This window comes from Balaenoptera ricei, chromosome 11 (genome assembly GCF_028023285.1).
Source record: "Balaenoptera ricei isolate mBalRic1 chromosome 11, mBalRic1.hap2, whole genome shotgun sequence".
In the NCBI taxonomy this organism is placed as follows: domain Eukaryota; kingdom Metazoa; phylum Chordata; class Mammalia; order Artiodactyla; family Balaenopteridae; genus Balaenoptera; species Balaenoptera ricei.
In genome coordinates, this window is record NC_082649.1 from 27,107,684 (window position 1) to 27,123,836 (window position 16,153).

Genomic DNA, 16,153 nt, shown 5'->3' on the forward strand with positions numbered 1-16,153 from the left:
TCAGATACATGTTCTTTACGGGAAACAAGCTTTGAATCATCAAAAACCCACAGCAGAGTGCCACAGGGACGCCACATACTGAGAAAAACGTGTTATTTCACTCGATATTTGTTTTGGAAATGAATTTCTCTAATTGGTTATCTCTGGAATATCTTATTCTTTCAGAACTTGAGCCCCTTTCAAATGGCCTCAAGATGGGTGGACTTTGAAGTTTTACACAGTGGAAGCTGAAATACTTTTCAATAAATTAACATGTGGTGGGTGTTTGTGTTTTGTCAAGTTGTTTGGGTTTGGTTTGGTTTTAGTTTGTTCTTAGGTGCAAGAGAGAGAAGGGCTTTCACAAAAGTAGGGGGAAAGTGAGGATGTATTCAGGAACCTCATTAACTGTCCTCACAGCTGGAAGTAAACTCAGAACAGTGCCGGGGAGAGGTGGACATTATCTTCTTCTTCTGGTGCAGAGGTGACAAATGATAGGACTGTAAGAAAAAACTGCCCACAGCCTCATCGAGAAAAGCGCAATATGAATTACCTAGAGCTTCAGTGTACACGATTACCACACTCAACTCCTCAGGGCCTACAAAGCAGCAAGGCCTACGGCTGCTACTCCCCTAGTTTCATACTGCAGAGCAGTATCATAAACAAAGTTTTTACCTCTCCACACCAGCATCCAAACCCCTCCCCCAAGAACAAATAAAATGCTCTAATTGTCTTTATTACTTTCAGACACTAGCCACCAAACACAGATGTTCACTATTGAGAATTAAAGGAAGGGTAAAGGTCACAGGGACCCAGATCAGCTTGATCCTTCTTTGGACTATTTGACCCCATTGTCTAGAATGGCCCTTATCTTTGAAGAAGAAAAGAATATTTATATTGCACATAAAAGTGAATGAAATCATTCAGTGGGCCCATTTTGTTGGTAGGGCTCAGGCCTGTGCCGTACCCACCCCTTCCCTAACCCTAACTCTAACCCCTTCTTAAAAACAGCAAAAGGGAAAGTGCGTGAAACAACCCATAAAACGAGTCAACTGTGCTTCTGCCTCAAATCTTGGTAGTTTCCTATCTTTAGGAATCTCTGGCCAAAAGAATTCTCTTGAATGCAAGAGCCCTAAAACCTAGAAAACAAAAAACAAACAAACAACAAAAAAACCTTTCCTGGGTTCCTTAACACATGGGACTCCCTTGGAAAAGAAAATTCACACTGGTAAATGTTTTGTTGTGGATGTTTTTGTAGTCCTGCTATTAGGGAATTCCCATATTTTGTGTGTGCGCGTGTGTGTGTGTGTGTGTGTGTGTGTGTGTGAGAGAGAGAGAGAGAGACAGAGAGAGACAGAGAGAGAGAGATAAAGCCCTAACTACAACCCCCCAAAAAGGTCTCATACCTTGTTTCTAGTAGAATCATTTATCAATGAGGATAACATATACACAAGATTCAACCTGGTCCAAGATTGATACTTTGATCTCAAAGTTAGCACTAGCACCTTTTTTGGGGGGCGGGGGCGGCGGGGGTTGTTGGTTAATGGAGCACTAAGATTTGGTTTGGTTTGACACTTGTTTTCTCTGCATTGACTGCCATTTTCCCAGCCATTTTGTACAACCCCTCCCCGCCCCTTCCCAAACCTACAAGGGTGGACAGTTTCCCAGTAAAACCCACTGCTGTGTAGAAGCTATCTAAAATCCTGTTTCCTTGGAAACTCGGATGATGGTCGCACTCACTTTGCCCACTTGAACAGCCACCGGCCCTTCCAGGTCATCAGGTGTTTCCGAGCAGCCCGGCCTCCACTTGCGCATCCGGACGCCAGGTTCTAGCGTTCAGGACCTGATGGTTCACGCAGGGAGCGCTAGAACTCATTGGGTTGACTTGATCCGATCCTCCACCTCAGCTTACTTAGTGTCCGATCTGGGTCCGAGTTTCCCCAAGGACTTGCAAGGGTCCCTTCCACGCCTCTGTACCCCAGTGCTCATGTGCCAGCTTCTTTTCTCCAGTCATTTGATAAATGTCTGTACAAGAAGGAACATTTGACTGTTCCAGAGGTCAGATTCTGACCTCCCCAGCATATTCTACGCAAACACGCCCTGGACGTGCCCTCCTCCCGGTAAAACGCGTGGGCTAATGACATCTGACAGCCACATCCTTGAAACGTGTGCTAATACGTCCGCGAACAGGTACGTCCCGGATGTTAACTGGTGGTCCAGACACAGATGACTGCCAGGGCTGCCCTCCGAGCGGCGTGGGCAGGTCACGCTTTGCTAAGTCCATTGGCTATTAGGCTGCTTTTTAAAAATTTTAAAGAGCATTTTTATGCTGAGGCCTCTCCCGGCAGCATGTGTGACCCCTATTTGAGTCTGGACGCCTCTCGCCTGAGTCAGCTCCAGAAGGCTGCAGCCCGTCCGAGAGAAGAGAAAAAGAGAAAAGCAGCAGAGTGGGCAGGAACAAATAGGTTCCGAACAAGTGGGCCAAAAATCGCCGCTTGACCTTGCTAGTTTGAGACCAGCGGCAGCGTAGAACGTGTTGAACTTGTGTGACAAAAACTCTCCCTCAATCTCAGCATAAACAGTTTGAAAAAAAAAGAAAAAGAAAAAGGTTGCCCACGCGGCACCGGTTTCCAAACTTGACCTCAAGGGCGCGCAGCGAAAGGCCTGACGCGCGGACCGCGCCCTGGGTAGTCGCTGGGCCCGAAGTTACGCCCCGGGGCGCCGCGGCGCGTGCGTGCGTGCGTGCGCGTGCGTAGGCGTCTGCGCGTGCGCGCTCGTTGACGCTCGACCCAGCCACCCGGAGAGCGTGCCTAGTCGCGGGCAGGGGCGCTGCGTGCGTGCGCTCCGCGCGGGCAGGGGCGGCTCACGCGCGATACGTACGCACGCAGACTGGGCCGGGGGTGTGAATGGCTCAGCGCTGGTGCCTAGTCTCCGCGTTGCTGTCCGCGGCTGCGTCCTGGAAACGTGAGAAAAGGCGGTGGGAGTGCTCCAACCTGTGACCTGGGGTAGGGACCCGTGCCAAGAAAGTGGACCCGGGGAGACGTTTGACTGACCTCGCCCTCAGGAAGCGCTGGGATTATTTATGAGGCTTTATTTAAAAGTAGTGGCTGCCAGGGAAGTGAAAAAGGAGCTCACCCCAAGCTATGAGAGAAGTTATAGTCGTAAGAATGCTGCTTATGACGGTATAAATCAATGTGGAGCTTGTGATGGGAAATAACGGAGAGCATGAGTTTGGGATAGACACAAGGAAACAAAGTCAAGAAGGAAAATTGAGTTTTCGCCCTCCGTGTTCTGCCCCCGCTCAGTTCCTCCTTTCCAAGGCGCCCACGATTCCTGCGGGGAAGCTACGGAGGGGTGAGCCCACCCCGTGGCGGGTCGGGTCGGCTCGGGTCTTCCCCAAGTTGAAACGAAGCTTGTTAGAGGGCGAGGGAATACATGTAAATAAACAACTCAGAAGATTTATGGGAAGGAGTTCAACTTTATAGGACTGTATTTATAGAGCCATTGCTGGCTCACTTATAAATAGATTAATGGGAAGCTAAAATTAATGGACTTGTGAGCTGCACGTTTAATTTCTGAGGCTTCGACATGACAGACAACCGACTTCGAAGTCCACGCATGGAAGGCAGCCTGCGTCGGGAGTCATGAGCGCCCCCAAGAAGACACACGTCCCATCGGGCCAGTATATCTCTGGTGGCTCTAAGCTCTGGCTGCCCGGCGTCCCTGGGAAAGGACCCCATGGGACTGTTTTTGCAAATGAAGAGAAAGAATGTGGCCTCATAAAAAAATAATCGGCTCTTCTTCCTCCTAGCATTATTCTTAATCAGGGCCCATAAGCCGCTAATGCGGGCGGGCGAGCAGGCGGGCTTCTTGGCCACTGGAAGCCGCGCACCTGGGCTGGCTGCCTGCAGGTCACCTCCTCCAAGGTCACCCAGCGTCCCCGCATTGGGCCTGTGGTCAGGGTCCACGGCCTAGCGGTTCCAGCTGCCGTTCTTTCCTTACTCCTTCTGCAGCCTGGTTAAGACAGTAACAAAAGGGCCGGCGAGAAGCTCTAACTAGCAGCCCAGGGCCATTTTGTTAGGCAAGGCTCTCTCTGGCTTCCTATCTTTCCTTCCCTCTCCTCAAGTTCTTTCCCCACATTCAGGCCCCTCAGGACCTTGAGTTTGGGGTAGTAAAGGTGACTGTCTCAGATCCTTGTCAAATGGTGGTGGAAAGAGGAGGTGGTGTGGAATTTACCTATGGAATAATAGATGGAAGGTCTGTTTCTCCAGAGCTGGTGTTAACCCTTCAGTAGGAAAACTTGCCATAGGATATGGAAATTTGTATGAATTTGTATACCTTTGTATAATCCTTTGTATAATCCTAGTGGTAACCAACCCCTCACTCTCCAAAAAGCAAATGAAAAGGAAACTCAATGTAAAACATTTGAGCCAGAGACAAAGGCATATACCTATTTTCTTTCTAGATAAATGGATTGCATGCCCTCTTAATCACACTTCCCTTGTGTTTTTTTTCTTCCTTCTACTTCCCTTCCCTTTTTGATTCACTCATTTATAATTCTAGCCATGATACCCCCCCCTTTTTAATTAATAGGGAAGCCAAGAAGTGGAAAATCTCACATAAAGCAGATTCCATTGTCCTTTCTGTCTTTCCCTATAGGGAAGTCCAACTGGGAATGAGTCACCTGAAAAACAAAAAATTGATATGGGAGGCATATTATTAATTACCTGAGTGCCAACTATATGCTAAGCACTCTCCTAAGCCAGGGTTATCGAGATTTAACTTTGCCAGTTATCCTTAAATGTATATACATGATTCTGTTCCTACTTTTTATAATTAAACTAGACAATATTTGAAAGGACCTTAGGAGGCCCACATTTTACAGATAAAGACTTTGAGGTCCAAAGAGAAACAGTGACTCGTGCAAACCGTTTAACAGCTTGGACGGATTTACTTTCCTAGCCTCAGGGAAGACACCCAAGCCTTGGGATGAAATACAGATTGAGAAGATGTTTGATCACTGCAGCCCATTAGGGCTGGGCTGCAGCCCATTAACCCAAATGAGAAATGCTCTGGCTTCCCTGGGCATCCTCTGAGCCTAAGGTAGGAAACCTCGTAAGACAGCCTCTTTCCTCCTCTGGTCAAGGGAGCTTTTCCTCATTCGTTTACGGAAGGCCTTGCAGTGCTGGTGAGGTCAGGGTTGGGTTCACTCCTGAAATGAGCCAGTTAACTCCCCCAGATCCCAAGGTATGGGGGTGCAGGAGCCCATACCTGGCCCTGTGGGCTTCTCTCCTGCACCATCTCCGTCAAAGACATCATGGCAGAATGCCATCCCACTAGCAACATGAAGGGAGCATCATCTTTGACTTGGACCCAGAGGCCCTTCATTCCTGGGACACGGAGTCTTTTAATAACCTGGGAAGTAAGTAATTTGACAACCTCATTTTTTTAAAGGGCAATATAAACCAAGAGATGCAGTTAACATGAGCTTTTATTGCAAATCCAGTTAGAACTAGGAGAGAAGAGTGTCAATTTGGAATTTTAAAAAATCAGAAACACCTTCTAGTGAAAACAAAAGTGTCCATTTTTCTGGGAAGCAAAATTTATTGTATTTATTGTAAGGAAAACACTGCCTGTGTTTCAATGATTGGGGGGGGACAAAAAGAAAAATTCTTGGCTATAATTTTTTTCTGTCTGTAGAATTAAACAATATCTATACTCAAGAAACTGAAGATGAAAACACAACAAAAACACAACAATCTTTTTATTTATGTAAATCAGGTCAACACTGGACAATAAACCAATTTCTACCCATTACCATAACAGCTTGTCTATAAAGAACAGAAAAATTCAGATAGGATTCTACCTAGGGTCAAGCGGTTTGTTTTTTTTTTAACCACCCATTCACAGAGGTATAGATTCACAGATAAATAATCCCAAACTACCTGCTCGCCATATTTACACATTCCCATTAAATTAAGCATAAATAAATATATACAAACTTAACATGGATACCCTCCAGAGCTCTTCTCGAGAAGAGTCAATAGATTGATATTTCTCGATTGTGTGTCAAAAACAATGTTAGTGAATTAGAGACCAACTCAACAGAGGAGTCGATTTTGGCATTTCAAGAAGAATAGTGTTCATTCTACTTTTTAAAAGAAAACAAAACGAATTTTGTTTTTTTTTTTTTTAACCTGATCATTTAACATACATCGGCACAGGAGGGGAAACACTGTTTGGGCTCTTGAGGCAACATCAGATGGTTTAAGGTTATTTCCTTTCCACAGAATGTATTACGCATACAGGATATCAGATGTGAGGACAAACTCCCTATAAACACTCTAAGTAGGAACGAGTTGCCCTTTTAAGTAAGGCTTTGTACCGGAGGAACAGTGTGTAGATAAGTTCGGGGTATTTCAGGTTTTCCATTCGACCGAAGTTTTCATAGGATATAAAATAGTTGCTTGAGAGAAAGTGGTTTCCTTGGCCAAAGAAAATAAAACAGCCAGGTCTTTGAAAGGTTCTTCAGTTCTTTATGTAGGGGTGGAGAAAGCTAAGGATGTGGTGCCAGAGAGAAGGAAAAAAAAAAAAAAAAAGCAAGCTAACTAGGGGAGAATCCTCGCCCAGAACAGCCCTTTTTTTCTCTCTCCTTTGCTTCCAGGAGAGCCACAATATGTGTAAGAGGAGGCAGGACTGGACACAGAATGGTCAGGAGACCTTTAGAACCTCCAAAGGAACTTGCAAAGTGGAAAGTGTGAGGGCAACGTTGCCACGTCCTGACTCTTGCTTTCTACCTTTAGCTCTTTCGGTTTGGGACCGGGCACTTAGGAGGGGGCACGCGGCTTGGATACAGTGTCTTAAGAGTGAGGGGGGTGGGGGAGAGCTGCAACTCACCTGTTTAGTTTGAAAACAAGACTCAAAGGGGCTTGCTTTAAACGTTTCCCTTGACTTAAAAGGCAAACTCTTGAGTTAATCCCACTGTTTATTGATTTATGGGCCCAAGGAAACCAAATCTTCTAATAACTCAATTATCAGATAAACGTAGCAGGCCTGGCTAACGAAAGCAAGGGGGCGGGGGTCGTACAGGAAAAGAGAAGTGCGGGAGGGAGAGGGGGCAGTGGGCTCTCTCCACGTTGCGCGGAGGCGGGGTGCGGGGGAGAGGTGCTAAGCGCTCTGCTCAGCCCGGGCGCCAAGGGAACGCACGGAGGAGGGCGAAGGGCGACGAAGGAGCCTGCGTAGCCCAGTAAGACAATTCCTACCCCATCACCCGCCTTTGGGAGCCTGAGGGTGGAGAGATTGCGTACCGGCAAAGGCGGGGGAAGCTTCCGATCCCTTGGACATTTCTAGGCCACTCGCCCTCGGGAAGCAGGCGCCTGGGGCGGCCGCTGGCAGCAAGGGGCTCGGGCAGCGCTGAGACCCCTCCCGCCTGCAGCCCGCGGGGCGCCGCCCCATTACCTACTGGAGCACCGGGCTTTCTCGGTCGCCTTAGCCCTTAGGGTGAGACCGAGAGCGGGAAGGGCCCGCGCGGCCTGCGGCCCCTCCAGCGGCTGATTCTATGTCCTCAACACGACTGGGCGCGAGTGGCCCCCACGCTCTCGGGACCTGCACAGTAAGAGCAAGGCGCGTCCATCGCGTCTCTCGCACGTCACACGCGTGGGGCGCGTTGCCCTGCAAGGAAAGGAGACGATGGTTTTCAGTGCGGTTTCTCCCGGCCTTTGGCAATCAGAATACGTCTAATGCAAGCGGCCAGGCCCTCGGACAAAGGCGCAGGCTTCTGAGCTGGGAAGAGATGGAGTGTCTACACGCTCCCTGAGGTCTAGTTCCCGGCCTTTGCACTCCTATCAACTCATCTATGGCTGAGCCCTGCACACCCAGAGGCCCCCAAAGAAGCTGCCGTGGATGGGCTGGGGTCTGACATCAGCCATTGCTTGGGCCTTCCTGGTGGCCTGAAACCAGCTCCCTAACTCCCCCCCCCCCATAAAAATGTCAGTGCAAAACTCAGCAGGTTCCTAAATCTGACCCTCTAACCTCCCTCCTCCCCAGGCCAAGGCCCATGGGGCGGCAGACCTGAGAGTCCCCGTGGGTCCTAACTGTAAATCCTGCAGAACAAACCTCTGGATCTTTATCTTCAAGGGATGCTGCAAAGGTCCTAATGCCTACTTTGTTTAAAGAGATGCGTTCATGCACACTCTATTTAGAGACCTAGGTCATCCACTCCTTCGCCCCTGGGGATTTCCCACTGCTTTGGGGACGGTGAGAACAATGGGTTTCAGATCTTATTTCAAGATAATGCTCAGGTGAAGCCCAAGAAAGGAGCAGGGCTGCCAGAAGTGAGAGATATTAAATGTATGAAACTTTATCCACTGGGAATAGTCCCAGTGTATCCAGATAGTAACATTCAAAGCTGAAATACATCTCCTTTCACTTTGCATTATTTTACCATTATTGCCCAAAACAAGTGCACGTCTGGGAGGGGGAAAAAACGCCTCATTCATAAAGCATCTTGTAAGAAAGCAATTGTTGCTGAAACACGGGAGCTTGCACTAGCCCCCTCCCCACGACCACTCGACCACTAGCAAAGCTGCTGCTTTCCCCACAATCGCCAAAGAACCCAAGGAAATGGAATCCGTTTTAAAGGCAAGGCAATAATGTTAAAATATTGGGCTCCAAGAACACTTACTCCTCTCCCCTAAAATTCATTTAGCAGCTCCCCACTTCCCCGGAATTCTGTGTTGAGGTATCTGTTAGCAACTAGACTCAAAGCTGCTTCAATCTCTTATTGGCCACTTTCTAAATTATTCCCTTTGAGCTTCTTTAAAGAAGTGCACCTGCAGAATTCTGACACACAGGCTTTGATTAAAAAGGGATCGGAATTTTTTTTTCTCTGTACCTTATAGATTGTGTAGGAAGCCCAAGTCCTCTTTGAAGAAGCTCATAAACCATGCGGGCAAAGCTTTGGAAAACAGAAGAGAATGAAATGGTACATACCCCTCCGAAGGAATTACATACTAATCAACGTATTCATACTGTGTTTGGGTTTTACTATTGTTCTTAAAATTGGTAGATGACACAAATATGATAACAAATGCAAGATGCTCTGTAGGCAGATGCTGGCAAGGCTGGGAACTAGTAACGTTTCGGAAAAGAACTGATGAGTCTGAATCAACTTATTGGTCCGGATTTTCCTCGGCCGCGGGAGCCTCTCCTCGGCCAGCCGGCCCGAGAGCTGCAGCCACCGCCTGCGTCCCCGAGGGCCTCCCTCCCCGCCCGCCCTCGCCCTCCCTAATTAAGCAAAGGGCCCGGGAGTTGGGCCCCCTTGAGTTAAGGACACAGGGCGGGGCGGGGGCGGGGTCACCGAGGGGACCGCAACAGTGCACCAGAGGGCTTAACCACACGCCTTTTCATCCCGGAAGATTCCCGTGACAGCCGGAGGGAGGGAGGGCAACGTAGAAAAAGGGTAGCTGGGAGAGGGGCGAGGTGAGGTGGAAGGGCGGGGACTGCCAGAGAGTTTCCTAAAAATATATTAAAAATTTAAAAAGTTCGTGCGTCTCAGTCAACCAGCTCTCAAAGCACTGACACCGACAAGGTTTCTCCGATTTTCTTCCAATAAGTTAGAGTTTTCTCACGTTTAGTCTTATGTTTATTTTCCAAAGGGAAAAAAAAATCATGGTTTTCTTTTTATTATCAGTATTACTAAGCTCGAAAGAACCGAAGTGGAAAATCCGGACGGTTGTCTCCAAGTGTATCTTGAAATAGACACTGAGAACCGATACTGTTGCTCCGTGGTACGCCTCAAGTTTTTTTTTGTTTTTTTTTAAGTTATTTAGCTTTGTTTTTTTTTTTTAACTTTGATTGTATGTGTATTCTACCTAATATAATTCTTCCAAAGCCAATCCAATATTTTTAAAGCTAAAATTAAATTTTTTTTTTGTTTTCCTTTTGTATTTAAAACATTTTTCCTTTTTTTTTTTTTAATTTTTCATTTCCTGTGTTTCTCCTCCTTGTCGCCAGTTTTACTACCTGGGCCTTCCCCAGACGTGTGCCTGTTAGTGGTGGTGTTGTTCAAGAACATCTTGTCCATGCCTTTGAGCGCCTCGGTGAGATAGTTCTGCAGGGCCGTGAGCGCGGCGCAAATGGCCGGGGCGCCGAAGCCGTGCGTGATGAGGCTGAAGTGCGTGAGGCAGCTCTGGATCCCCGGCTCCAGGATGGGGCTGGGCCGGCTGTTTCCGATCGGCGTCCGGTCCTGAGCCAACAGATCCGTAAATTCTTTACAAAGTTGCCTGCAAAGGGGCGGGAGAGGAACAACAACAATAAGAAAGCAAAACAACAACAACAAAAAACACCCTGAGTGTCGTTGTCATTGACATTCGAAAGGAGACGCTCACACGAGCCCAGAGGCGCCCGGTCACCGGAGAGCCGGAGAGCGAGGCTAATGTGGGCGATTCCGCTCTGTTTCCTTTCCCAGCGTTCTCCCTTCTAGAGCAGCTGGGACTGGAAGGAAAGCGGGGGTGGGGACTTTAGGCACCCCTTCCATCCCAAAGCCTGGCCTTTTTTTCCGCCCCCTGCCCGTCTTTCCCCCTTCATTCCAGGACTGCATAAACCCCGCTTTGGGAAATGTGCTAGGCTTTAGCGTTTGATTTGCAATCTTCAGTAATTTTTAGCTCTTACCTGACAGTTCCTCTAAAAGCCCTTTCCCCCTCCTCTCCCCTGCCTCTCCAACCTCTTGGTGATCAGACTCAAAAAGCCGGGAAAGAGTTAGGGCCCTGGGCCACAAGCCTGTCCCTAGCACAGAAGCAGATTGCTGGAGCCTTGCATGGCCCAGGGCAAGCAACTGTTTATTCCAGGAGAGAATGCTGATTCCATTCAAAGCAAAAAGCTGTTTACCTGCAGTATTTGAGAAGGGAAGTATTCCCACCACCACCACCACCCCCCTTTTTCCCTTTCTTTTAAAGTATAGGCTACCGAAGATCTTTGTACAACAATATTGTTGTCCATATAAAAGGATTCCCACATTGTTTAAATAAAACCTAAAGGTAGATGGTTAAGACTCCAGGGAGGGTAGATTTGTATTGTTGAAGGTTTTTATTTCAAGGCACTGACAATTTAGAGGAATCTCCCAGCCTTAGAAATCCTGCGTGCCTAACTATGGACTAAACTTATTTGAGAAATGTTTAATATAGGAGGTGGACAAAAGGATTTTAGCCCTGAAGGTCCAATGGCTTGGTTCACCTTGTGGTCAGAGGTATGGCATCCCAAAGGTCATAGCCTTTCACAGGCTGGCAGACTTCTCACCAGGGTGGTGAGAAAAGAAAAACTACAGAACGCCAATCACAGGCCTCCCTGGGATAGTCTGACACTTGGTGACACCTGGCCTGGCCAACAGGTGAATAGGGCAGATACCTGGAGGCCCATGTCAGTGACCCTGGGGCACCTTTTCCCAAGGGATTACTCCCAGGAGGAGAAATGGCCAAGTTAGACGGAGAATACCTCCTCTCCAACCTGCAGCAGCCAGAAAAGGTGTTTGGTTTTAAGGCTGATGGGTAGAGGACACTACCAGGCATCCTCTCGCTACTCGTTTCGCTGTTCGAAATGCATACATACATCCTTCCAACCAGGAAGAAACGGGTAACAGTTCTGACCTAAATAGGGCAGTTCTTAAGTCAGAGATACCTCAGGATCATCTGTGGGGTTCAAATACACACATCCAGGCCTCCACCCTCACTGATTCCCACTCAGGGAGCCTGGGGCTAGGTCCACAAATAATTATCTTGAAAATGCTCCCAGCTGATTCTGATACTCCCCCCCCAGGTTAAGAAGTGCTGGCCTAAGAGAAGCCACAAGCACTCCTTAGGGAAACCACAGAGTTGTTTGTGGAATCCTGTCATCTAATTTATCCACTTTAGTTTTATTTTTTCCCCAAAGTACCTTTACTCTTTTATAAAGCACCAACAGTTCCCCTGCCACTAGCCACCAGGGCAAGGGGTAGGAGGGCAATTTACTGATAAAGATCTATTATATTGCTAGTTGGTACAACAGAGGAAAGCCTTCTAAAAAGACGGTGGGTGCCAGGTTTTGATCGTTGGAAGAGATGGTTAAAGGCTTTCCTGAGGTTTGCACTCATTACCAAAGTGCCAAAAAAGGAAATGCTGAACTGAGGAGAACAAATGCTTAGAGTCAAACATTTTAAATCTTCAAAGCCCAAACCAGGGTCTGTAAGCAATTAAAGTTCTGGGACATTAATATTTTTTGACCCTGCGGAAAGGGGCAATCAAATTCCAATCACGTCTCAAAAACATCTGGACAAATTTGAGCAAATGATTTTTCAGCCTTCCATATATTTCTTTAAATTACGCTGTCAACGGAACAAACCGCGTCCTCCAGCACTAAATAAATGAGCGCCGCTGTTTGGGCCGCGCCTGCGAGAGAAACGTGCGGGCGCACGCAGCACCGCCCACTTCAGGCCTGAGCCGGCCATAAAACACCAGCAATATGACATCGAAGCCAAAGACAGGAGTAAATCAAATAAATAGAAAACCCACTGTAAAAGTTCAAATGAGCTCTAGACCTAAATTTAGCCAGAGATTTACTATTTTCCCCTCTGGAGTTGTAGTAAATTTTACGTCTGCGGAAGATGCCAAACAGCAACGTTGGAAAGAGAGTAATTAGAGCTGCGGGTAGAGATGGGTGCACGTGGGTGACATATAGACACCCTGAGCGAGTACGCGTGGCTGTGTGGATAGGACAGGGAGATGTGGACCCCACGGAGAAATATGCATCCAGGGATGCAGGAGAGAACTGGAACAGGGACCCAACCGGAAAAGGTCTGCCTGCCATCCCCAGGGTTGGGGATGTGAATTGTAAAAAGGCTGGATTCGGATTAATAAAGCCATCCCTCTCAGAAACTAGGAAATAGAGAAAACACACAAATACGAAGCCCACAATCAACGCTGAGGGGTGGGGTGCGGAGGGGGGCGGAGCTGGGAGGGTTCCCTAGCCAGCGATCCACGGGCTTTCCACCACTGAGCTGCTTCCCTGCCCCACGGAGGAAGTCTGCGCTGCCGCTCCCACCGCCTCCTCCCAAGCGAGGCGGCTCCGCAGGTTGGGAGTCTGGGATGAGGACCACGAGTCCAGGACACTCACTTGGTGGCCAGCAGCATATTCTTCCGGGAGTGCAGGTCACTGGGGTCCGTGTGCTGCCGGTTCAAATACTCAGAAACAGCTTTGGCGGGAAACTCCGTTTCGCAAATGTACCCAAAATCCCGAGCTAAGTGAACAGCCTCTCCTGAAAACACAACCGCAGAGGAAATAATCAGCACCCAGTCCCTGAGCATCCCAAGGGCAGGAGGCGTTCCCTGGTCAATTCTGTTATTATTTACAAAAGAGGCCAACTGTTAAGGGTTAATAGCAAAGATGAGACAGATGCCCAAACTAAACATGGTTCTCAGACCGTAATTAACGTTGATGGAACAAACTTTGTTCCTGCCGCTCTTTCCAGCCTCTCCCTGATCATCCTTCCAGCCAAGTCCTAGCTAGACATCCCCTGAATAACTTCAGGTCCCCCACACCCCATGCTTTGTCTTAAGGGAAAGGTGGGCAGACATTCAGGAGCTACCTTACAATTGCACCTAGATAGACAGTGAGCTGGATAGTCAAGCCAGATTCCCCCTTTCTTTTTCAAAGCATCTGTTACACCTGCTTTAAATAAAATTTAAAAGTCTTCCTATCTTTTGTATCTTCCTATAATAACTAATATATACAAATATAGATCCCTGTGTGTCTATGTCCACATATATTAAAGAATATGTAAATCGTATATGGATCCGTTTCTAACCAGCAATGAAATATTTATTCTCCTTGTCAGTTTCCTGCCAGTTAGGTTTCAGGTTTCTCCTCTTCAGAGGTTCCTGCCATCATTCTCTTACTTAAGGACTTTCTACTGCACAAAGGTGACACAGCAGCTATAGAAAACCCGGACAGCTGAAAGATTCCTTAACTTATGTGGAAACCCCTTTCGAATCAAGCATGATTGCCCTTTAAAGCACAGCCTTCGGGGTTCAAGGGAAGATCCCGACATGAAAAAGAGATATGTTGAATTATCCCATAGCTACGTTATTTTTAAGGAGCATGACTTACTTTTAATCATCATTAGCATAGTAACCAAAGACTTCAGGTACAGTGCTTACAACAACTCGTAACACTGAAAACTGCCAAATGAATATTGGCATTTCAGTGCGTTTTCCAGTTTCCTTCCTTTTCCACCTAAATCCCTGTCTTGGGCTGAAATTACTTTGACTGCTTTTCCAAATGAAGATTGTGATATTAGCAATACCTTAAAGGGCAAAAAGTAAAACCCCCAGGCTAAGAGTCAACCACTAATAAGTGTGGTCTAGAAATTTAGTGACCGCTGTCCCTGGGGGTAAGTTTGGGCCAGGCAACTTTGCCTTAAAGATAGCAAAGTGCAATGCCTGTAAATGTGATGACTTTATGGTTGCTGCCTAAATATTCGAAGATCCCCTCCTCTAAAAACTAACTCCCCACAGCAGTGTCATAATATCACATCCATAAAAATAGAAGAAAAAACCAAGACCTACATGTTAGACTCTAGAGAAAATTCTACAACTTCCTCCATTAGGTCCATCTGGCTCTATTTCCTATCCCTTCCACATCCCACAGATTCAAATGCAGATCCTCTTGTTCTAGACTGTGGAGAAGATCCTGTTTATTACATACCATAAATATCATCCGCAATCCCAAAATGATGAGCAAATTAGAGTGTGCTTGTTATAAGTATGGGCCTTTAAATTCACAAGTGAAGATCATACACGACTCCCCTCCATGTTTCCTCACTCCCCACCCCATATTTTTCCTAGGTCACTGGCCTTATAAAGCTATATTTCAATAACAATAAGTCCCAGGTAAGCAGCAGGAGATAGGGGCCCTGGGAGTGACACGAGTTTTACAATAACCATTAGAGGTCATGAATGCAACAGTAGTTTCATAAATCGACAATGTGTTTTCTACTACTGACGATTCAGAGGTAAAATCTGGGAAGGAGAAGGGGTATAGAATGCATTGCTTCTTACAGAGTTACTCTTGCAGGAGTTCATACAGAGGGTGTTTCAGGCACCATGTTCTGCACCTGGCGGCAGAGACGACCCCTGCACTGGCTTGGAGACTAGACCTGAGCACTCTCCAGAGCTCAGGGACCCTTGCATTGTCCCTTGGCCTCTGGACAATTGCCGCTCCCTCTAAGTAAAAGGACCTTTGAACTTCTCTCAAGCAATCGCTTGACATCCAACTCAAAAGGGCACAACAATTGCAATGATTTCCAGTTAATCATAAAACATGTAAAATGTCAGCCTTCAGCCGACAGTTAAGCTCCACCACTTCGTGAAATGGCCAAACGTCTTGCTTACCTTCCACCAGGGAGGTGAGTAACGTGACATTTGCTGCCTTGCGCCTGCCCGCGGGTAAATTCAAACCGATTTTTTCTAGCCTTTCTCGCAAAGATCTCCCCCCATTTTTCGATTTGGCTCTGAAATTGCAAGAATTAACATTCTGATTAACCTCAGAGTGTTCCTGAAACAAAGTTTAGACTTAGCAAGCTAAAGCCCAGTGGAGCTTGAAGAGGTTTTAACTTGAGGTTGGCACATTTTTTTTTCTTCCTTTTGGTTATTTGCTGATAGTTTGCTGAGGTTTGCTTAATTTCTGCAATACAGAGCATTAAAAAAAAAATTGAGTCGTTTACTTTTTTTATCTGGTGAGAAAAAAAAAAAGATACCAGATGGGAATAATTAGGGTGTAGGTTGTGGGTCCAGAGAAGGTAGAAGTTGCACATTCACAAGCCCAGCTCTTTCCTTGTCATGGAGCCAGTGAGGTGAGCAGAAGCCGGGCAAGTACAACCTTGCCAAAAAAAGGGAAAGAACTGTGGTTCAGAAAGGAGAAGGCTTGGTCTGAAACAGATGGGCTTCGAGAGGAAGAGGTCAAGAGTTGCTATAAAATGGAATTGGGTTAAAAGGGGAAGGAAGACTGAAACATGAAACTAATGACGATGGTAATCATAATAACACTAAAGCTAGCATTAGAGGGAGTTTAGTTATGTGATAAGCACTTCATATTGATTATCTCACTTAATCTCATAGTAAGTTTCATACACCCACCATCAATGCCCAGG

General features: G+C 47.0%; 1 protein-coding gene across 8 annotated transcripts in view; it reads right to left on the reverse strand.

Annotated features, from left to right (window-relative positions):
• Positions 1-5,723: 5,723 nt before the first annotated feature.
• Positions 5,724-16,153, reverse strand: part of TFAP2B (transcription factor AP-2 beta) — a 28,982-nt gene continuing 18,552 nt past the window's right edge. For 3 of the 8 annotated variants that reach the window (XM_059938531.1, XM_059938532.1, XM_059938528.1), the window contains 4 exons: positions 15,396-15,514; positions 13,120-13,261; positions 10,000-10,259; positions 5,724-8,932 (listed from right to left, as the gene is read on the reverse strand). In XM_059938531.1, coding sequence (XP_059794514.1) covers positions 8,871-8,932; positions 10,000-10,259; positions 13,120-13,261; positions 15,396-15,514 — 583 coding nt within the window. In that variant the 3' untranslated portion in view covers positions 5,724-8,870. Of the gene's footprint in view, positions 10,260-13,119; positions 13,262-15,395; positions 15,515-16,153 lie in introns of all 8 variants that reach the window. The other 5 variants (XM_059938533.1, XM_059938530.1, XM_059938527.1 and 2 more) reach the window with 4 other exon arrangements.